Raw genomic sequence first — 19,654 nt, 5'->3', positions numbered from 1 at the left:
TACCTGGAGCCGCGGGGGGAACCGAAGGTCCAGGTGCGACAGTCAATTGCTGGAGGCGGCCATCAATTTGCAGGTACCCCTCTTGTAGTTTCTGTACTGCTTCGGTCAGTGCCGAGACGTGTTGGAAGAGAGTCTCAAAAGGTGAGCGCGCCCTGTCGGTCTCAGACATCTGGCTGGTTTGTACTAACACGGGTGAACTTACCAAGGCCGAGATGCTGAGGGCGGCTCACCTTTGCGACCTAGCGCGATCCGCCCCCTGGGGTTGGAACAGGGGGAAGGAAGCTCCGGGAGGCACCGGGTACCGGCAGTGAGGTAAAGGTTTGATGCGTAGAACAGGAACTGAGTAGGAAGCAGCCCACTGGGAACAGCTGAGGATCAAACAAAGACAGTCCAGGTACTCCAGGCACTTTAAACAGGAAGCAGGGGTGAAGACAGGTCCGAGAGACAATTCGTGGTCAGGGGTTGGAGAGAGCAGGAAGTCCGAGGTTCAGGCCAGAGGTCAAAGGGCAGGAGATAGCAGCAATCCGGGAAACGTCAGCCAAAGGTCAGGTAATCCAGGTAACAAACAGGAACTTCAGCAGAAGGAATCTCAGGTGCTGTGACAAACCAGCAACCTGACAGGAGGGAGAGGCTGGTTTAAATAGACCGCTCAGGCCTCTGATTGGCCGAGAGCGAAGTGAGCCCGTGCGCGCGCCCGTGCACGCGGCGCGCGGCCATACCGCGCATGCGCGCGCGATACAGGCGAGCGCAATAGCGCTGATCTGCCGTGCATATTCGGGATTCTAAGCTGGGCAGGACTGGTGCCCTGACATATAGACTTAAGTGGGAATGCACCAAAAATGCATGTAAAACGCATGCATGCGTGTATAATATCAAGTCTCTTTCTCCTACAAAAAAGCGCATAAAGCATGAAAAGCATGTCAAAAATTTGACAAAAGTGCGCAAAGTCACACTAGAAGAAACTTATTTTACCAGAAATATCATTTTAGTGTCTTAAATTAAACTCATTATAAAATGAAATGTATGTATGCATTATATTTACAGTAAAACTTTTTTAAAACCAACACTGGTAAACATAGAAATAAAACACATTTTATTTATTTTTTGTCTGCAGATTACATAGAATTTTTTTTTTGTCGTTTGACCCCCAAACTGACTATAAGGATATACAGCATGTGGCACAAAGGTGGGCTTTAACAACACAAAGATAATACCTATTCATACAGCCAGAGATGCTGTTTCATGCTCGGAGCATGCTCACTCAGGAGCCCCCAGCACTGTTTCCAATGGGGAGCCAGTAGGATGGGTTATCACTGTGGCAGCCCAGGAAATGTCTCCAGTGTTAAGTGGGCCATTTGGAGCTGGCAGTTAGGGATCAAGTAATGACTAAGTTATTGTTGAATAAATAGACCCATTGTAGAAATTAAAGGAGCACTTTATCACAGTAAAATGGACCTAATTATTGTATTCTTTGCGGACTCTATTAGATCTGTTTATATATTATATATTTAATAAATATTGTCACATTTCACTGATACTTACTTGGTTGTAGCGTAACACTTTTTTTTATATATGTGTTCACAGGACACATGATTGAAACATTGAAATACATTAAGGGCATTAATTTAAAAAAAAAATTGTATTTTTTTATGCCATCTGCTCTATGTTTCCATTTCCTATTCTGTTTCGCTGTTGTCCACAGTTCTCTTATCTGCTCCAGACCTACTTTCCTGTGTTTTTCAACTCATAGTTTGTAGTGCTTAGAGCAGGATGAACTCAGGGGTTGTGACCTGGGGTCAGCACACAACCCTGTGAGGGTGTCCCTTATGAATACCGGCTGGTTCTTAGACTTTGTGTCCTGGGAATCTGCATCACTTTCTCTTGTGTACTGTAGCAAGTTATTATCTGTTCCAAGGTGATCCCACTCCAGTTGACAGGTCATACCTTTTCCAGTGTGATCTAGCATGGCTTTTCCTCTACAGATCAAGCTCCCTGTGGTGTTTTGCACTACTGAAAACTGGCTGTTGGCCTACACTTTTCAGGTATGCCTAGATCCTTTCATTGGCTATCCCATCCACTTTAGCTGGATGGTCCACATTGGAATAGTTGCCACCTTGACATTTGGGACCAGTCTACCACTTCCAGAGATGTCCCTAGTTCTTTTTCCCACTTAAAGGTGTATGTTGGTAGCATGGAAGGTCACAGATTTAAAAGGGAGTCCAAGAATGATACCATACCTTTTAAGTGCAGATCATTCAGATATCTGGATAAGGATGAAGTGAATGAGATAATAATAATCATTCAAACTATATTTTACCTGTAAGTAATGGAAGAGCTCACAGCAGAGTGTGTGAATTGCTGATGGATGGCAAAGCTTTTAATTGCAGATCCAGTTCACAGTTGGTGTAAGTAAGAGAGGCTCAGAGAGAGGCAGTCCTTAAAACGTTGTGGGCTCTCCAAGCCTGGAGTAAAGTGTAGGTTGTAAATAGGGATGAGCCGAACACCCCCCGATTCGGTTCGCATCAGAACATGCGAACAGGCAAAAAATTTGTTCGAACGCGCGAACAACGTTAAAGTTTATGGGACATGAACATGAAAAATCAAAAGTGCGAATTTTAAAGATTAATATGCAAGGTATTGTCATAAAAAGTGTTTGGGGACCTGGGTCCTGCCCCAGGGGACATGTATCAATGCAAAAAAAAAGTTTTAAAAACAGCATTTTTTTTTCGGGAGCAGTGATTTTAATAATGCTTAAAGTGAAACAATAAAAGTGAAATATTCCTTTAAATTTTGTACCTTGGGGGTGTCTATAGTATGCCTGTAAAGTAGCGCATGTTTATAACAGTCTCTGCACAAAATGACATTTCTAAAGGAAAAAAAGTAATTTAAAACTACTCGGGTCCCAGCAATACAGATAAAAGTCATTGAAAGTCATTGAAAAAAATGCGTGGGGGTTCCCCCAAATTCAATTACCAGGCCCTTTAGGTCTGGTATAGATATTATGGGGAACTCTGCGCTAAATTAAAAAAAAATGGCGTGGGGTTCCCCCCAAAAATCCATACCAGACCTAAAGGGTCTGGTATTGATTTTTGGGGGGAACCCCACGCCATTTTTTTTAAGGGGAACTCCGTGCACGCAACCTGGCAGGCCACAGGAAAAGTGGAAAACCTGTGTTGCTTCAGAGGGGGCGGGGTCACCCGTACACGTCACTGGGTAACCCTGGCGATTCTCCTTGCGTCTCTGGCCCCGCCCTCAGCTATATAAGAGCTGTCAGGCTGGGGGCGCGTCATTCTTCGGATGCCTCCAGTGGAGGCAGGATCATGTGCGTCGTATCCGCACTGGAGATCATTGCTGGACTGGAATGGAATTACATCACTGGAGATCGAGAGTGGATTACATCGCTGGAATCTTGTTTTTGTTTTTTTATTTTTAATAAAGGACTTCTCCTGTCGTTTTTAACCACTTAAGCCCCGGACCATATTGCTGCCTAAAGACCCAAGGGGTTTTTACAGTTCGGGACTGCGTCGCTTTAACAGACAATTGCGCGGTCATGCGACGTGGCTCCCAAACAAAATTGGCGTCCTTTTTTCACCACAAATAGAGCTTTCTTTTGGTGGTATTTGATCACCTCTGCGGTTTTTATTTTTTGCGCTATAAACAAAAATAGAGCGACAATTTTGAAAAAAATGCAATATTTTTTACTTTTTGCTGTAATAAATATCCCCCAAAAACACATATACATTTTTTTTTCCTCAGTTTAGGCCGATACGTATTCTTCTACCTATTTTTGGTAAAAAAATCGCAATAATCGTTTATCGGTTGGTTTGCGCAAAATTTATAGCGTTTACAAAACAGGGGATAGTTTTTTTTTATTTTTTATTTTTTATTTTTTTTTACTACTAATGGCGGCGATCAGCGATTTTTTTCGTGACTGCGACATTATGGCGGACACTTCGGACAATTTTGACAAATTTTTGGGACCATTCTCATTTTCACAGCAAAAAATGCATTTAAATTGCATTCTTTATTGTGAAAATGACAGTTGCAGTTTGGGAGTTAAACACAGGGGGCGCTGTAACATTTAGGGATCACTGTGTGTGTGTTTACTAGTGTAGGGGGGTGTGGCTGTAGGACTGACACCATCGATCGAGTCTTCCCTATAAAAGGGATCACTCGATCGATGCGCCGCCACAGTGAAGCACGGGGAAGCCGTGTTTACACACGGCTCTCCCCGTTCTTCAGCTCCGGGGAGCGATCGCGACGGAGCGGCTAAAAACAAATAGCCGCGCTGTCGTCCCGGATCGCTCCCCGAGCGGACCCGACCTCCGCATGTACCGGGGGGGTCCCGATCGGACCCCCCACCCACGTCTAGCAGAGGACGTACAGGTACGTACATGTGCCTGTCCGTGCCATTCTGCTGACGTATATGTACATGAGGAGGTCGGGAAGTGGTTAACATTTTGACATTTTTTTGTGAAATGGTAGGGGTACAATGTGGCCTGGTACGGTTCTCTCGTCCCCTCCCTCTTTTCCTGCAGCCTGCCAGGTTGCGTGTTTGGATAAGGGTCTGGTATGGATTTTTGGGGGAACCCTATGCCATTTTTTTAATTTTGGCACGGAGTTCCCCTTAAAATCCATACCAGACCTGAAGGATCTGGTATGGATTTTTTGGGGGAACCCCACGCCATTTTTTTTAAATTTGGCGCAGGGTTCCCCCTTAATATCCATACCAGACCCAAAGGGCCTGGTAATTGAATTTGGGGGACCCCCACGCATTTTTTTTTCAATGACTTTCAATGACTTTTATCTGTATTGCTGGTACTCGACAATTCATTACAGCCGCGAGTAGTTTTAAACTACCTTTTTCGTTTAGAAATGTCATTTTGTGCAGAGACTGTTATAAACATGGGAAACATGCGCTACTTTGCAGCCATACTATAGACACCCCAAGGTACAAAATTTATAGGAATATTTCACTTTTATTGTTTCACTTTAAGCATTATTAACCACTTAAGGACCACCTAACGCCGATATACGTCGGCAGATTGGCACGGCTGGGCACAGCTCCGTGACCACACCCGCGGGACCCGCGGACCCGATCGCCGCCGGTGTCCCACGATCGGGTCACAGGAGCTAAGGAGCGGGGAGAGGTGAGTGTAAACAAACCTTCCCCATTCTTCTCTGTGGCTTGTCACTGATCGTCTGTTCCCTGTCATAGGGAACAACGATCAGTGACGTCACCCGTCCAGCCACGCTCCCCTACAGTAAGAAACACACAATAGGACACACTTAATCCCTTTAGCGCCCCCTAGTGGTTAACCCTTTCACTGCCATTGTCATTTTCACAGTAATCAGTGCATTTTTATAGCACTTTTCGCTGTGAAAATGACAATGGTCCCAAAAATGTGTCAAAAGTGTCCGATGTGTCCGCCATAATGTCGCAGTCATGAAAAAAATCGCTGATCGCTGCCATTAGTAGCAAAAAAAAAAATATTAATAAAATGCCATAAAACTATCCCCTATTTTGTAAACGCTATAACTTTTACGCAAACCAATCAATAAACGCTTATTGTGATTTGTTTTACCAAAAATATGTAGAAGAATACGTATCAGCCTAAACTGAGGAAAATGTTTTTTTATATATTTTTGGGGGATATTTATTATAGCAAAAAGTATTTTTGTTTATAGCTCAATTTGTGGGGAAAAAAGGACGCCCCATTTTGTTTGCGAGCCACGTCGCACGACCGCGCAATTGTCAGTTAAAGCGACGCAGTGCCGAATAGCAAAAAGGGGTCAGGTCCTTTACTTGCATAATGGTCCGGGTCTTAAGTGGTTAAAATCACTGCTCCTGAAAAAATGTCAGTTTTTAAAACTTTTTTTGCATTGATACATGTCCCCTGGGGCAGTAACCCAGGTCCCCAAACACTTTTTATGACAATAACTTGCATATTAACCTTTAAAATTAGCACTTTAGGTTTCTCCCTTAGACTTTTAAAGGGTGATCCGCAGCTTTTTCAAATTTTCCGCGAACACCCCAAATTGTTCGCTGTTCGGGTCTGGTGGTTAGCCATCTGTCCACTATGTGTCCCCAAAGGTAGCTGGATGATTAAAGTGGGATTGTAGGGATTTATATTGGTTTAGGGATGAAGAAGGCAATATTATGTGTGTATGGTAACAATCCAATGTGCAAACGTCATTTGTGAAAGATTCACAACATGTTATTTACATCTTATCTGGAATAACTGTTAAGCCGGGCATATTTTTGGTAACAGCTGATGTCACGTCACTTTCATTCCTCATAGTTTAGGTCTTGAAGCAGTTCGAGTTTTTCTTACTCGAGACTCAGGACTCCATCCAGACCAAATCCTATTCTTGATGGACCTATTAGGGTTTGCAGCAACCCACAATTACTTCTGGTTTTGTAATCAGTTCTATAGGCAAGATAGGGGAGTGGCCATGGGGGCTAAATATGCCCCCAGCCTGGCCAATTTGTTTATGGCCTGGTGGGAGGAGGATGTCATCTATGCCAATAATATACCCCAGTTGGTGTTGTGGGCCAGATATATAGATGACATCCTCCTCGTGTGGGATGGTGATTCTTTATCTCTCCAATCCTTCATGACCTCCCTGAATGACAATCAAATAGGCATCGAATTAAAATATGAGATGAGCCAATCAGAGATTAATAGACTTGAAAATTAAGGTTGATGGTGGTAAATTGACCACTTCAACCTATCTCAAGTCTATGGATAGAAATTAGTTTATACCTGTAACTAGTTGCCATCATAGGCCCTGGCTTGGACCAGTCCCTAAAATTCAGTATATAAGACTTAAAAGGATCTGCTCCAACCAGGATGAATTTCTATCACAGGCTCAATTACTCACCCAGAGATTTCTGGAAAAGGGTTATACAGAATCCTGTTTGGAAACTACACTTGAGTCAGTTAAATTATTAAATAGAGATGATCTTCTTGTTGAGAGACCTTGCCAATGGGGTCCCATTTATAACCACCTATTCCCTGCAGCACAAAAACATCAAACAAATGCTGTCTCGTCATTGGCACATTGTTAACAACGATTGAATATTGAAAGGCATTTTGCCTGATAGGCCTCATGTTGTTTTTAGAGGGGCCCCCTCTTTGAGGAATAGGGTGTCTCCCAATATTCTCGACCCTCCCACTAGAGCTAATTTCTTTTGTCAATTAACGGGTTACTACCAATGTCGAAGATGTAGAGTGTGTTCCCTTAATAGTTGTACACAAACTATCGACTTGTGCACAATAGAGACCCTTCAAATACTCTGTTTCTAGGCATTGATCAATTCAGTCCCAATTGGAGAGGAAGCTCTCTAGTGAGGGAAATTTCCAAGTTGGAAATGCCTTGGATTTTTAAGGCCAAGACTTTTGTACCTCATGGACTTAACATTGACATAGATGTTAATGAATTTATCGATTATTCATAGTTGTCTTTATTGTAAACTCGGTCTGAGACACGCATATGATTTTAATTTTCATTTAATTTTTTTTTCCTTTTTCTTTTTGTTTTAGATTGGTCTTAGCAAGTCTAATTATTTTTGCACCTGGTCACTATATAGTTTAATTATTATATTGTTTAGTTTATTCTAGGTTATTCACGTTATTTATTTTTTTATACTCATAATTAAGCACTTATTTTTAGTTATATATATATATATATATATATATATATATATATATATATATATGAACTCTTTATGGGTTATAATGATATCCGTTTTTTGTGACCACCATGGAGGAGTTGTTTATTCCTCAATTGGTGGTCATAACTTACTGGTCCTTTTTTATTTCGGGTGATATAGTCACTTCACGTTGTTCTGGTTTATTAATTAGACAATAGTTCTCTGATTAATGAATTTTTACATTGGATTATTCACTAATGTTCACATATTATTATTATTTTGGGTGAATTTTTTTTTCACTCATCACAATGTGTAGAATATCTATTAGACATATATTTCTTGATCTATTTTTGTTATAGATCATACATTAATGTTCACATATACACTACTTACTGGTTCACGCCGGTAATATTTATTGATCTCGAATTTTTTATTTATTTTTCTTTTTATACATATGCTACCGCAAATATAGTGGACATATGTTTTCTTTGTCCTCGTTTTAGTTCTTATTTAATCGTTTTTAACTTTGAAATTTTTATTGTTTTTTGAGTATGTGGGCGAGACTTACATTTATCCAATAGGTTTTGCCAATAGTTTAAATGGCGATTAGAGGATGATGTCCGGAACTCAGACCGAAGGCTTTATTTCTTTGTTTGCATATTCCCGCTGTTTGGATTGCAAATGGGCATTATTACTTTGAGTTTCATCTATACTATTGGGTTTGCCAATTAATTAAAATGGCGGCCATCCATTTATGTCCGGAATTCAAAACGAGGCATGGTACTATTTATTGTGGTGAGTCAGCACGCTACCCGTCCCTTATTGAAAATGTCTTTGATGACAAAACGCGTCTGAGGGGGTATGTGCTGACGTCACAACACGTTCGCAGGACGGGAGCTTTTTGTATTGAGCCGGCCGGCTTCATTTCTACACGCTATCCATATCGTGTTTTTTAGTAAGTGTATTTCTTCTTTTTATATTAAAAGTATTGATGGTATTACACTATAAGTCCTTCATTTTTTCCTGGGTACTTAATCTATCCACGAGTTACACAAAGGTTACGGTCGCAGCAGTGAGAGATTGCATCCACCAATCCATCTTAACCCGTGGTTGTCCCATACAGTTTAATGCGCATGGTATGGTGGTGGTTCACATTGCGGTGGATTTGTACGTCTCCCACTTGGTTTGATCCTATTGCTGTCTAATATCCATTGTCTGGTAAGGAGACACTTCATGCAGTGGTGGCACACTTAAACTTACTGTGAACACTGGGTGTATTTGTGTCTTCCATACTCCATAGAATTGATCCCATTACAAGGGTCACTGTTTTTGGCAGGATATTTTCTCTTTTTCTTTTTCTACGCATCCTGTGGAGTCAATTTCTAATCTGCTGAAACCTATCTACATTGGAGGAATTAGTACTGATGTGCTAACCAAAGACCTGGGCTGGGTTATAGCCATCTGCCATATTGGCTTACTTTCTGGTAAGCATTCAATTCATCAGGTTTATTTAGAACCCAGGAAGTCTTTGTGTTTTCTTCTTACCAACCTTTCTTATTGGACTCAAATTCCAGTACTACTTTGGACTCATAGTGCAATTTTTCTTATTATTTTTACTGTGTTTATTATTGCTGCTGTTGAGGGGTTCATAACATTATTTTATTTTATTTATAATTTTTTTTTTAGTAAGCACAGTTTTTTTACCCTTAACAATGTGCAAACAGGACAGTAGCAGTTCCATCAAAAATGAAAAACTGCCATTGGCATGTTTTATATGCAGGAGTTAAAAAGTGCAGAAAAGTCAACTGGTGATGACATTCGTGGAAAAAGTTGACTGAAGAGGATGAGATAGGTGGCAAACAGAGGATTGTGTCATCAGGTAGTTAGCCTATTGAAGGTAGTGAGAAATGAGTATGGGCTCAGACTCATGTTGGTGCACTCGGCATAGCATGCTCTTGGCTGAGCCATAGTGTTGTGGAGAAGGTTTGGAGCTCCTAAGCAAATCGGCAAACTTGTGGGGGCCCTTGAAGGTAAACCACAGGCAAAAGGGTAAACCCAATCTGTAGGGAGATGGTAGTGTTTTAAAGTTTTCAGTCTTTGTGAATCTCATCTTTACAATCACATTGGGTGCGATGTCAGGATATATGAAAATACTTGAAAGACAAGTATTGATTTCTCACGTGCTGCTTGCAATAGTGGTTCTTTTAAATGATAATACCTGGGGGTTCCAGGTGTTGTTTTTCCTGTTAGGGCCCAATGAACCCTTTTTTAGGCATGTGCATTTTGTTTCGTTCCGAATCGAAAATCGGACACATTTTTCATTATTCGGATGCATACGAATTCCCGAATTGCAATATTAAGGGATTTACCGAACCCGAACGAACGTTTTCGATTCCGAATCGAAAACCCGCGGACAAAATTCGATCGGAATTCGAAAAAATAAAAATAAAAATATTCGAATTGAATTAGAAAAAAAAAAAAAAAAAATTTTCGAATTGAATTCGAAAAAAATTCTATTGGAAAACAGACTATTTGTTTTCTAATCCGGTCGAAATATTTTCGATTTCGACCTGATGTTTCGAAATTCGGTCAAAAACGAACGAATTCAGAAAACGGTGGAAATATTTTAGCATTCGACCGGATTTTTCAGAGGTCACAACCCCTTTTTCAGAGCTATGCCAAACAGAGACTTACTTCCTCTTATATATACACTCTCATGGGTACAATCCTAACCTGCCTCCCATTGGATGGGTTGGTGACACCACAACAACAAACTGGGGTTAAAGGTTGTAGGAAATGTGAAAAATAATAAATATAAATAGCCAATCACTTAGTCTTAGCTCATGGATAAATAATAAAAAATATATAAAGAAAAGGGTAAAAAATGGGAGGGGTATGCCTGTATATCACAAATGATGTAAAAGTGAATGTGAGAGATGATATCACTAAGGGAGCAAGGGAGGAGGTGGAATCCTTTTGGGTAGAGCTACAAAGGGAGGAAACTAAGGGGAAAGTAATTCTGGGAGTATGCTATAGGCCCCCTAACCAGAGGGGAGAGGTGGAGGTACACCTCCTATCACAATTTGGATTAGCAGCAAGAATAGGAACTGTCATTATAATGGGGTATTTTAATTATCCAGATATAGACTGGGTGGAAGAAACCACACATTCACCTAAGACTTGCCAGTTCCTAAATATCTTGCAGGACAATTTCATGGGTCAGATGGTAAATTCACCAACTAGAAACAAACAGATAATGTCTTACTCCCAATATTAAAAATAGAATATTGTTGTAAAGCATATGTACAATGTATTTCTAGTGCACACATATTTAATGAACAGCTTACTCCTAGAGATGATCGAACTTCATTGAGCTGAGAAAATACACGGCCACCTTCTTCAGGACAAACTCGCTTTAGGTCCTCACGGGACAGTTCCAGCAACTGACTACCATTCAGAATTCCTAAGGACTTGACAGTGCTGTAAAATAGGAAACATGAAGGTTATTTTAAAGGAGGGTGTTAAAGTGGTTGTAAACCTTTTTTTTTTTACTTCTACCTATAGGTTATCCTAGAATAAGGCTTACCTATAGGTACTGGAAATATATCCTAAACGGGCACCGTTTAGCAGATATTTGACGTGTAGTCTGCCTAAAATCTTAACAGCGCATGTGCGGGGAAGAAACAAAACGAATAGCCGGATTCAGGTAGAGCGGCGCTTCTTTGTACCGGCGTATCGCAGGTCATTTACGCTACGCCGCCGCAAGTTAGAGAGGCAAGTGCTGTATACACAAAGCACTTGCGTCCTAAGTTACAGCGGCGTAGCGTAAATGGGCCGGCGTTAGCGCGCCTAATTCAAATGTGGAAGAGGTGGGCGTGTTTTATGCAAATGATTAGTGACCCCACGTAAATGACGTTTTTTACGAACGGCGCATGCGCCGTCCGTGGACGTATCCCAGTGCGCATGCTCCAAATTACGCCGCAAGGACTTATTGGTTTTGACGTGAACGTAAATTACGTCCAGCCCCATTCACGGACGACTTACGCAAACGACGTAAAAATTTCAAAATTTGACGCGGGACCGACGTCCATACTTAACATTGGCTAGGCCAGCTTTTTGTTTGACTAACTTTACGCCTGAAAACGCCTTACGTAAACGGCGTATCTTTTTTTTTTTTGCAAAATCTTTTTTATTGAAATTTATATTGACATACAAAACTAGCCCACGCAGGGGCCGAACAGTTGCCCACGCAGGGGCAGTACCTCTATCGTGACAACATGCCGCAACAGGGCACAACACACATCTTAAACATCCTAACCTAACTTATACTATAGCCCCAATGTGGGGAGAGGGTAATTTCAGGGTAATCTGTGCTCAAATTGGTATTGACAAAAGAGTGCAGCATGAAAATAGTTGGGTCAATAGCTAACAAACTGCAGACATATTATCAATCTAGGCATTTGCTACTGGATCATTTACCGTGGTGTTATCATCTAGCCAACAGTTCCATACCTTCTCAAATTTTTGTGGGCATCCCCTGCCCGAGTAGGTGGCCCTATACAAGGGCAAACTAAACGGCGTATCTTTACTGCGACAGGCAAGCGTACGTTCGTGAATAGGCGTATCTCTCTGATTTACGCATTCTAGGTTTAAATCAGCGTTCACGTCCCTAGCGGCCGGCCTAAGTAGAAAGCTAAGATACGACGGCGCAGGCTGTCGTATATTAGCTAGATTTAAGTGTATCTCATTTTGAGAATACACTTAAAGATACGACGGCTTAGATTCAGATTTACGACGGCGTATCTACTGATACGCCGGCTTAACTCTTTCTGAATCTGGCCCTAAGTGCCGTTTCTTCCCTAGCCTGTGCCGTTAATGGTGGCCTACACAGGGGACATCGCTGGATTCTTTTGCAGGTAAGTGTCACATAATGGGCTAGTATGCAATGCATACTAGCCCATTATGCTTTTCATTCGCAGGCTTTGCAGGGAGCAAAAGGGGAAGAAAAACCCATCAGGGTTTACTTCCTCTTTAAAGGATGTCCTTGTGATAGCATTTTAGGAAAAGTTGAACACTTATTTTTACAAAATATCTTTCCTTCACTTGTTCAAAGAGATTATTTTAGGACTGCAATATGGGAGCTGACATTGCTAAGTTTATTTTAAAAGGCTTGGTCTACTAATTTTACACTTATCCCTGCTTCACCGGTTAGTGAGTTACTAACCCCAAAAAAAACATGTGCATATTAAGCATCCTGACATTATGCAAATGTTTTTTCCAGGTTAGTTACTTGTAGAGATGTGCACACAATGCTCATTTGCAAGCTGCAGTCCCTTTACCTTCTTTGCCAATAACTCCCTGGGTTCCTGAACACTCCCAGGGACAATAAGTTCCCCAGCTTCCCTTCCTCAGCAGCTCAGAGGGGTCAAACCTGACAAGTCAGAGGTAGCTGGGGCAAGACATGTATTGCCTGTTAAAAGGCCTTCCACAGTCAAAACTGGCATACAGGCTGCTGGGCCAGAGCCTAATTGCATGCCGCTTATCCAAGAGACCCAACTGATGTGAAGAGCTCCTCCCCAACTGCTTCCACAGTACTCCTGTTGAAGTAGGGTGTGGCTTTGTCTGCTGTTCATCTGTTACCAGAGCTACTCTAGACTTTACTGTGAGAGACACTATCTATAAGGATAATCAAAAGTAGCTGTGTTGTGTATTGTGTTACTGAAGTAGTGATTCTCTGTTGTTAGAGGGTTTCACAGACTAAGCTATGCAGCCATTTTACCCTGAATGGGTCAAAGAGACAATGCTGTGAAGAGTCCATGTTTTGTGCAGCTTTCATGTATTTGTGAAGTTTTCATTATTCTGCAGCATATGTATGTTTTTTTGCCATCCCATGCATGTTTTTTGCAGTATTAATTACACATTTTCAGCTGTTTGATAAACTACAAGTTACAATTACTCTGCCTAATCATTTGGTCGATTACCCATTTTAATGAAATAATCACAAATTTGAGGGTACAAAAAAAGAATAACAGTTCTTTAGTAAGTCAGCTAATTTAGCTCCCATTCTTGTATCCTAGAATCTTTCTTTTAAGACTATTAATGTATTGGGCCAAGTCTGGTTAGTAAATACCAATACTTACATCCTTGAGAATCCCCTAGTTTTTAACCATGCTGACACTTCATCTGGAGCTGAACTTGGTTTTAACGATGTTACTGATTGTTCCGGAAACTGTAGTGTAGCAAAACATAGATATAGTTTTCTGTAGCAAACTACCAAATTCATTTGTTGAGTTATATACAGCAAAACACATTTAGTCATCTATATACCTGTCCATTATCTGTGCTCTCTAGTATGTTGCTTGGGATAAAACCCCTGTGCCCCTGGGAATTCTCAACCAGCCACCATTGTCTGCTCTGATCTAGAACCTGCAATACAAATAAACAATAAAATAAAAATAAAAAAGTGGGTTACATTCTTCTAAGCAAAGGAAACATCCATGCTATAAGACATTGATCTATTCTGGCATATTCAGTAAAGCATTGCAAAGTGAAGAAACTTTTGATAGACAGGTTATAGTTTTTGTACTAAGGACAGGTAAGGATGATTTTTAATTGGATGCTGTTAATTACTGTACTTTTTACATCTTTATTTGCCACTATTTCTTGTTTCAGTTTATTCCTAGTTACTCCTGTGGCTCCATTTCTATGATTCTTTGTTCTGTGACTGTATATATTTTATTTACTATAAAAAGAACAAACAGGAAAGTGCAAATGCCTAGCGCATTACCATAAGCTTTTATTGAACTAAAATACAAATACCAATTGGGTACTCACAAAAGTGATAAACAGGCAGTGTATCAGACCAAACACAGACCAGTGGTAATGGAGCATTACTTAATCCCATGCATCACTCGGTTGGCAGGCTGACTAATCTCAGAGGTCACACCCCCTTTTTCAGAGCTATGCCAAACAGAGACTTACTTCCTCTTATATATACACTCTCATGGGTACAATCCTAACCTGCCTCCCATTGGATGGGTTGGTGACACCACAACAAAAAACTGGGGTTAAAGGTTGTAGGAAATGTGAAAAATAATAAATATAAATAGCCAATCACTTAGTCTTAGCTCATGGATAAATAATAAAATATATATAAAGAAAAGGGTAAAAAATGGGAGGGGTATGCCTGTATATCACAAATGATGTAAAAGTGAATGTGAGAGATGATATCACTAAGGGAGCAAGGGAGGAGGTGGAATCCTTTTGGGTAGAGCTACAAAGGGAGGAAACTAAGGGGAAAGTAATTCTGGGAGTATGCTATAGGCCCCCTAACCAGAGGGGAGAGGTGGAGGTACACCTCCTATCACAATTTGGATTAGCAGCAAGAATAGGAAGTGTCATTATAATGGGGTATTTTAATTATCCAGATATAGACTGGGTGGAAGAAACCACACATTAACCTAAGACTTGGCAGTTCCTAAATATCTTGCAGGACAATTTCATTGGGTCAGATGGTAAATTTACCAACTAGAAACAAATCTACTGATTACCAACAATACAGACCTGATCATGGATGTGGAAATACGGGGAAACAGCGATTACAGGTCAATAAGTTTTAGTATAAATCACACAAATAGGAAACATAAGGGGAATACAAAGACACTGAATTTCAAAAGAGCCAACTTCCCTAAACTATGATCCTTGATAGAAGATAATAATTGGGATAAAATCTTAGGGACAAAGAACACGATGGAAAAATGGGCATGCATTAGCCAGTGCATCCCAATGGCAAATACATTTAGAAGAGCTAATAAAAGTCCTTGGTGGCTTAACTCCAACGCAAAAATTTATATAAAAGCAAACGAGAAGGCTTTCAAAAAATAAAAAGGTTGAGGGATCACCATCAGCATTTCAACTTTACAAAGAATGCAACAAGAAATGTAAGGGTGTAATTAGGGTGACTAAGAAAGGAACATAAATAGTAAAGAAGAGAGGTCAGATCATATTGGTCCCATAAAGAATGATGAAGGGAATCTGGTTACTAAGGATGGTGAAGGTATTGAATTTATTTTTCTCCTCAGTCTTCACAAGGGAATCGGGGGGCTTCAGTAACCAAAACTGCAATGTTTATCCTCATGACATGTAACAGGAAGCACCCTCATGGCTAACAGAGCACAGAATTAGAAATAGACTTGAAAAATGTAACATTAAAGTGGAGGTTCACCCTAAAAAAATTATCTACCATCCCATCCAGCATACTTGCGTCAGCTACAGTATGCTTTTTTTTTTTTTTGCTGTACTTACCGTTTAATCGTTGATTTTCTTTTCTTCTTCCCGCGGGTAATAGGCATTCCTATGAAGGGGCGTAGATGATCGACGTGTGGCTACAGCGCGTCACGCTTTCCGAAAATAGCCGACCTAAGATTAGGCTATATACGGCGCCTGCGCAGTCAGCTCCTAGTCTGTGCGCAGGTGCCGTATAGCGCCATGAAGAGCCGAGTCCTAGTCCGGCTATTTTCGGAAAGCGGGACGCGCTGTAGCTGCACGTCAATAATCTACGCCCCTTCATAGGAACGCCTATTCACCCGCGGTAAGAAGAAAAGAAAATCAACGATTAAACGGTAAGTACAGCGGAAAAAAAAGAAAAAAAGAAGCATACTGTAGCTGACGCAAGTATGCTGGATGGGATGGTAGATAATTTTTTTAGGGTGAACCTCCGCTTTAACCACTTCCGGACCAGCTCACGCCTATATACGTTGGCACTTTGAAGAGTTATATCTTTGTTATGGCAGTAGCTAGTTGCCATAACTCCGGTATCCTCTTCTTCAGTGAGTGGTCCGGTTTCCGATAATAGTGGTCTCTGTGGCAGATTTGCAGCGAGATCACTTTTATCAACGGCGTCATGCTCCGGTGCCCTCCGATGCTTACTGGAACCGTTGGTAACGGCAGAAGGGATTGGATCCTGCTCCCTGCTTGGTACAGAGACAAGTGAGGGAAAGATGGCCCCCACCCATCTCCATATCATTGCAGGGAGGAAGCGGCGTCAAAACGTCGCTTCCGCCCATAGCTCTTAAAGAGACATTTTTATTTTTTTCAAATGACATTTAAAAAAAAAAATTCTATTGCATTTTAGTGTAAACATGAGATCTGAGGTCTTTTTGACCCCAGATCTCATATTTAAGAGGTCCTGTCATCCTTTTTTCTATTACAAGGGATGTTTACATTCCTTGTAATAGGAATAAAAGTGACACAATTTTGTTTTAAAGAACAGAGTAAAAATAAAAAATAAAAGGTAAAATATATAATAAACAAAAAAAGTTTAAACGCACCACGTCCCGCCGAGCTCACGTGTAGAAGCGAACGCATACGTGAGCAGTACCCCACATTTGTAAACCGTGTTCAAACCACACATGTGAGGTATCACCGCGATCGGTAGAGCGAAAGCAAAAATTCTAGCCCTGGACCTCCTCTAACTCAGAACATGCAACCTGTAGAATTTTAAAACGTTGGTTATGGAGATTTTTAAGGGTAAAAGTTTGTCGCCCTTCCACGAGCAGTTTTGAAGCATGACATGTTGGGTATCCATTTACTCGGCATAACATTATCTTTCACAATATAAAAGAAATTGGGCTAACTTTACTGTTGTCTTATTTTTTTATTAAAAAAAGTGTATTTTTAAAAAAAAAAGGTGCGACAGATAGTGTTGCAACGATCGTCATTTTATTCTCTGGGGTGTTAGAAAAAAAATTATGTTTGGGGGTTCCACGTAATTTTCTAGCAAAAAAAAAACAGTTTTTAACTTGTAAACAACAAATCTCAGAAAGAGGCTCGGTCCTTATTAAATGACCGGGACCAGAAGGCTTGCACCCACGGCTTACATCTGAGGGTCCTTAAGGAACTCAGTTAAGTAATTGTCAGACCATGGTTCCTAATTTTTACGAACAGTCTACTGACTGGAATGGCATCAGCTGATTGGAGAAAAGCCAATGTAGCACCAATATTTAAAAAAGGGCCAAGATACATCCCTGGGAATTACAGACCAGTTAGCCTAACATCCAATTGTATGCAAGTTCTTGGAGGGAAACTTTGCAAGAAAATCTGAACAAATTGATGGGGTGGGCAACTACATGGCAAATGAGGTTTAATATAGAAAAAATTTAAATAATTTGGGTGGCAAAAATATGAATGCAATATACGCACTAGGGAGAGAACTTCTGGGGAAATCTAGGATTGAAAAGGACCTATTAGATGACAGGCTCAGCAATGGCATGCAATGCCAAGCTGCTGCAAGCAAAGCATAAACAGAATATAGACATGCATTAAAATGGGGATTTACTCCAGAGATAAAACGATAAATCTCCCACTCTACAAGACTCTGGTCTGGCCCCACCTGGAGTATGCTGTCCAGTTCTGGGCACCACTCCTCAAGAAGGATGTGCTGGAACTGGAGAGAGTCCAGAGAAGGGCAACAAAACTAATAAAAGGAATGGAGGACCTTAGTTATGAGGAAAGGTTGCGAGCACTGAACTTGTTCTCTCTGGAGAGGAGATGCTTGAAACGGGAAATGATTTCAATGTACAAATACCGTACTGGTGACCCCACAATAGGGATAAAGCTTTTCCACGAAAGGGAATTTAATACGGAACTCGCGGACATTCATTAAAATTAGAAGAAAATTGGTTTAACCTCAAACTGCGTAGAGGGTTCTTTACTGTAAGAGCTGTCATGATATGGAAATCTCTTCCATAGGCAGTGGTTTCAGCGGGGAGCATTGATGATAATTTAACAAAACTCTTAGATAGGCACCTGAACGACCACAACATACAGGGATATACAATGTAATACTAACATAAAATCACACACACAGGTTGGACTTGATGGACTTGTGTCTTTTTTCAACTTTGCCTACTACGTACTATGTAACTCCCACAGAAAGAATGCAAATGTAAAGTAACAGGCTTCTAAAATTCATGGCTATGTGGAGACAAAACGGCTACTAGATCGTTCTGCTGCCTTTAATGCTGTTGGCAAATGGCTCCTTCTCAAAAAAAAACTCCACTCTCTTAACCTCCAAGACTCTGCTCTTTCCTGGCTCTCTTTCTACCTATCAGACCATTTCTTCAGTGTTGTCTGCAGCTCCGTCTCCTCTTCTCCACTTCCTCTTTCTGTAGGGGTCCCCCAAGGTTCTGTCCTCGGAAGCCTTCTCTTTTCCATTTACACCTCCTTCCTTGGTCACTTTATAAATGCCCATGGCTTCCAATACCATTTCTATGTTAATGACACCCAAACCTATCTCTCGATTCACCTCACTCCTTGAGTCTCTTGTCGAATTACTAACTTATTAAATGACATACGTATTCACTCTAATACTGAGCTTATAATATTCCCCCACACCCGTGCCCCCTCCCCTGAATTCTCCAATAATACAACTCTCAGTCCCCCCCCCCCCCCCCATGCCAGGCTGCTGGTTGTAATCCTGGACTCTGACGCGTCCTTCCAGCCTCAAATCCAATCACTGTCAAAATCTTGTAGTCTTCACACCTGATGAGGCAATCAATCCTGAAGTTTTTAACCGCATCCAATTTGCATAACATGTGAATGTGACCGACTCTCAATAAACCCGGTTCACACATGTCCAGGGTGGCTGCGATGCGGTTTTGAAAAGGGTCCCGTGTGTTTTTGGGTGTGATTCAGGTGCAAATTCAGGAAAAAATTTGCACCTGAACTGGTGAAAATTGGCAAAACTTGGTCCCATCAACTCCATTCTCTTATTTCATATTGAGATTCAGAGAAAGCCAAATTCCTACCACACAAATAGAGATTTCATATTGTGATGTAAAACCAGCAATTTCTCTACTCTTTAACCGATACTATAGCACATTTCTATGCAAGTCTCTAAGGCAAAGAGTAGCACATTCATTACATTTATTAGAAAAGGGGGTGCATTCTGAGGCAAAGTTCTGTTGCAAAGCAGGGTGCATTTAGGGAGCAGAGAAA

The 19,654-nt window shown here is 41.0% G+C and overlaps 1 protein-coding gene across 3 annotated transcripts in view; it reads right to left on the bottom strand.

Moving 5' to 3' along the window:
- Positions 1 to 19,654, bottom strand: part of EPS8L3 (EPS8 like 3) — a 195,628-nt gene that overhangs the window by 10,652 nt on the left and 165,322 nt on the right. For all 3 annotated transcript variants that reach the window (XM_040337634.1, XM_040337633.1, XM_040337632.1), the window contains exons 17-19: positions 13,985 to 14,083; positions 13,798 to 13,886; positions 11,005 to 11,137 (exon numbers count right to left, since the gene is read on the bottom strand). In XM_040337634.1, coding sequence (XP_040193568.1) covers positions 11,005 to 11,137; positions 13,798 to 13,886; positions 13,985 to 14,083 — 321 coding nt within the window. The remainder of the gene's footprint in view (positions 1 to 11,004; positions 11,138 to 13,797; positions 13,887 to 13,984; positions 14,084 to 19,654) is intronic.

The sequence above is a fragment of the Rana temporaria genome, chromosome 2, assembly GCF_905171775.1.
Source record: "Rana temporaria chromosome 2, aRanTem1.1, whole genome shotgun sequence".
Taxonomy (NCBI): Eukaryota; Metazoa; Chordata; class Amphibia; order Anura; family Ranidae; genus Rana; species Rana temporaria.
The sequence above is the reverse complement of the archived record's forward strand: the minus strand, read 5'-3'. Positions and strand labels throughout refer to the sequence as shown.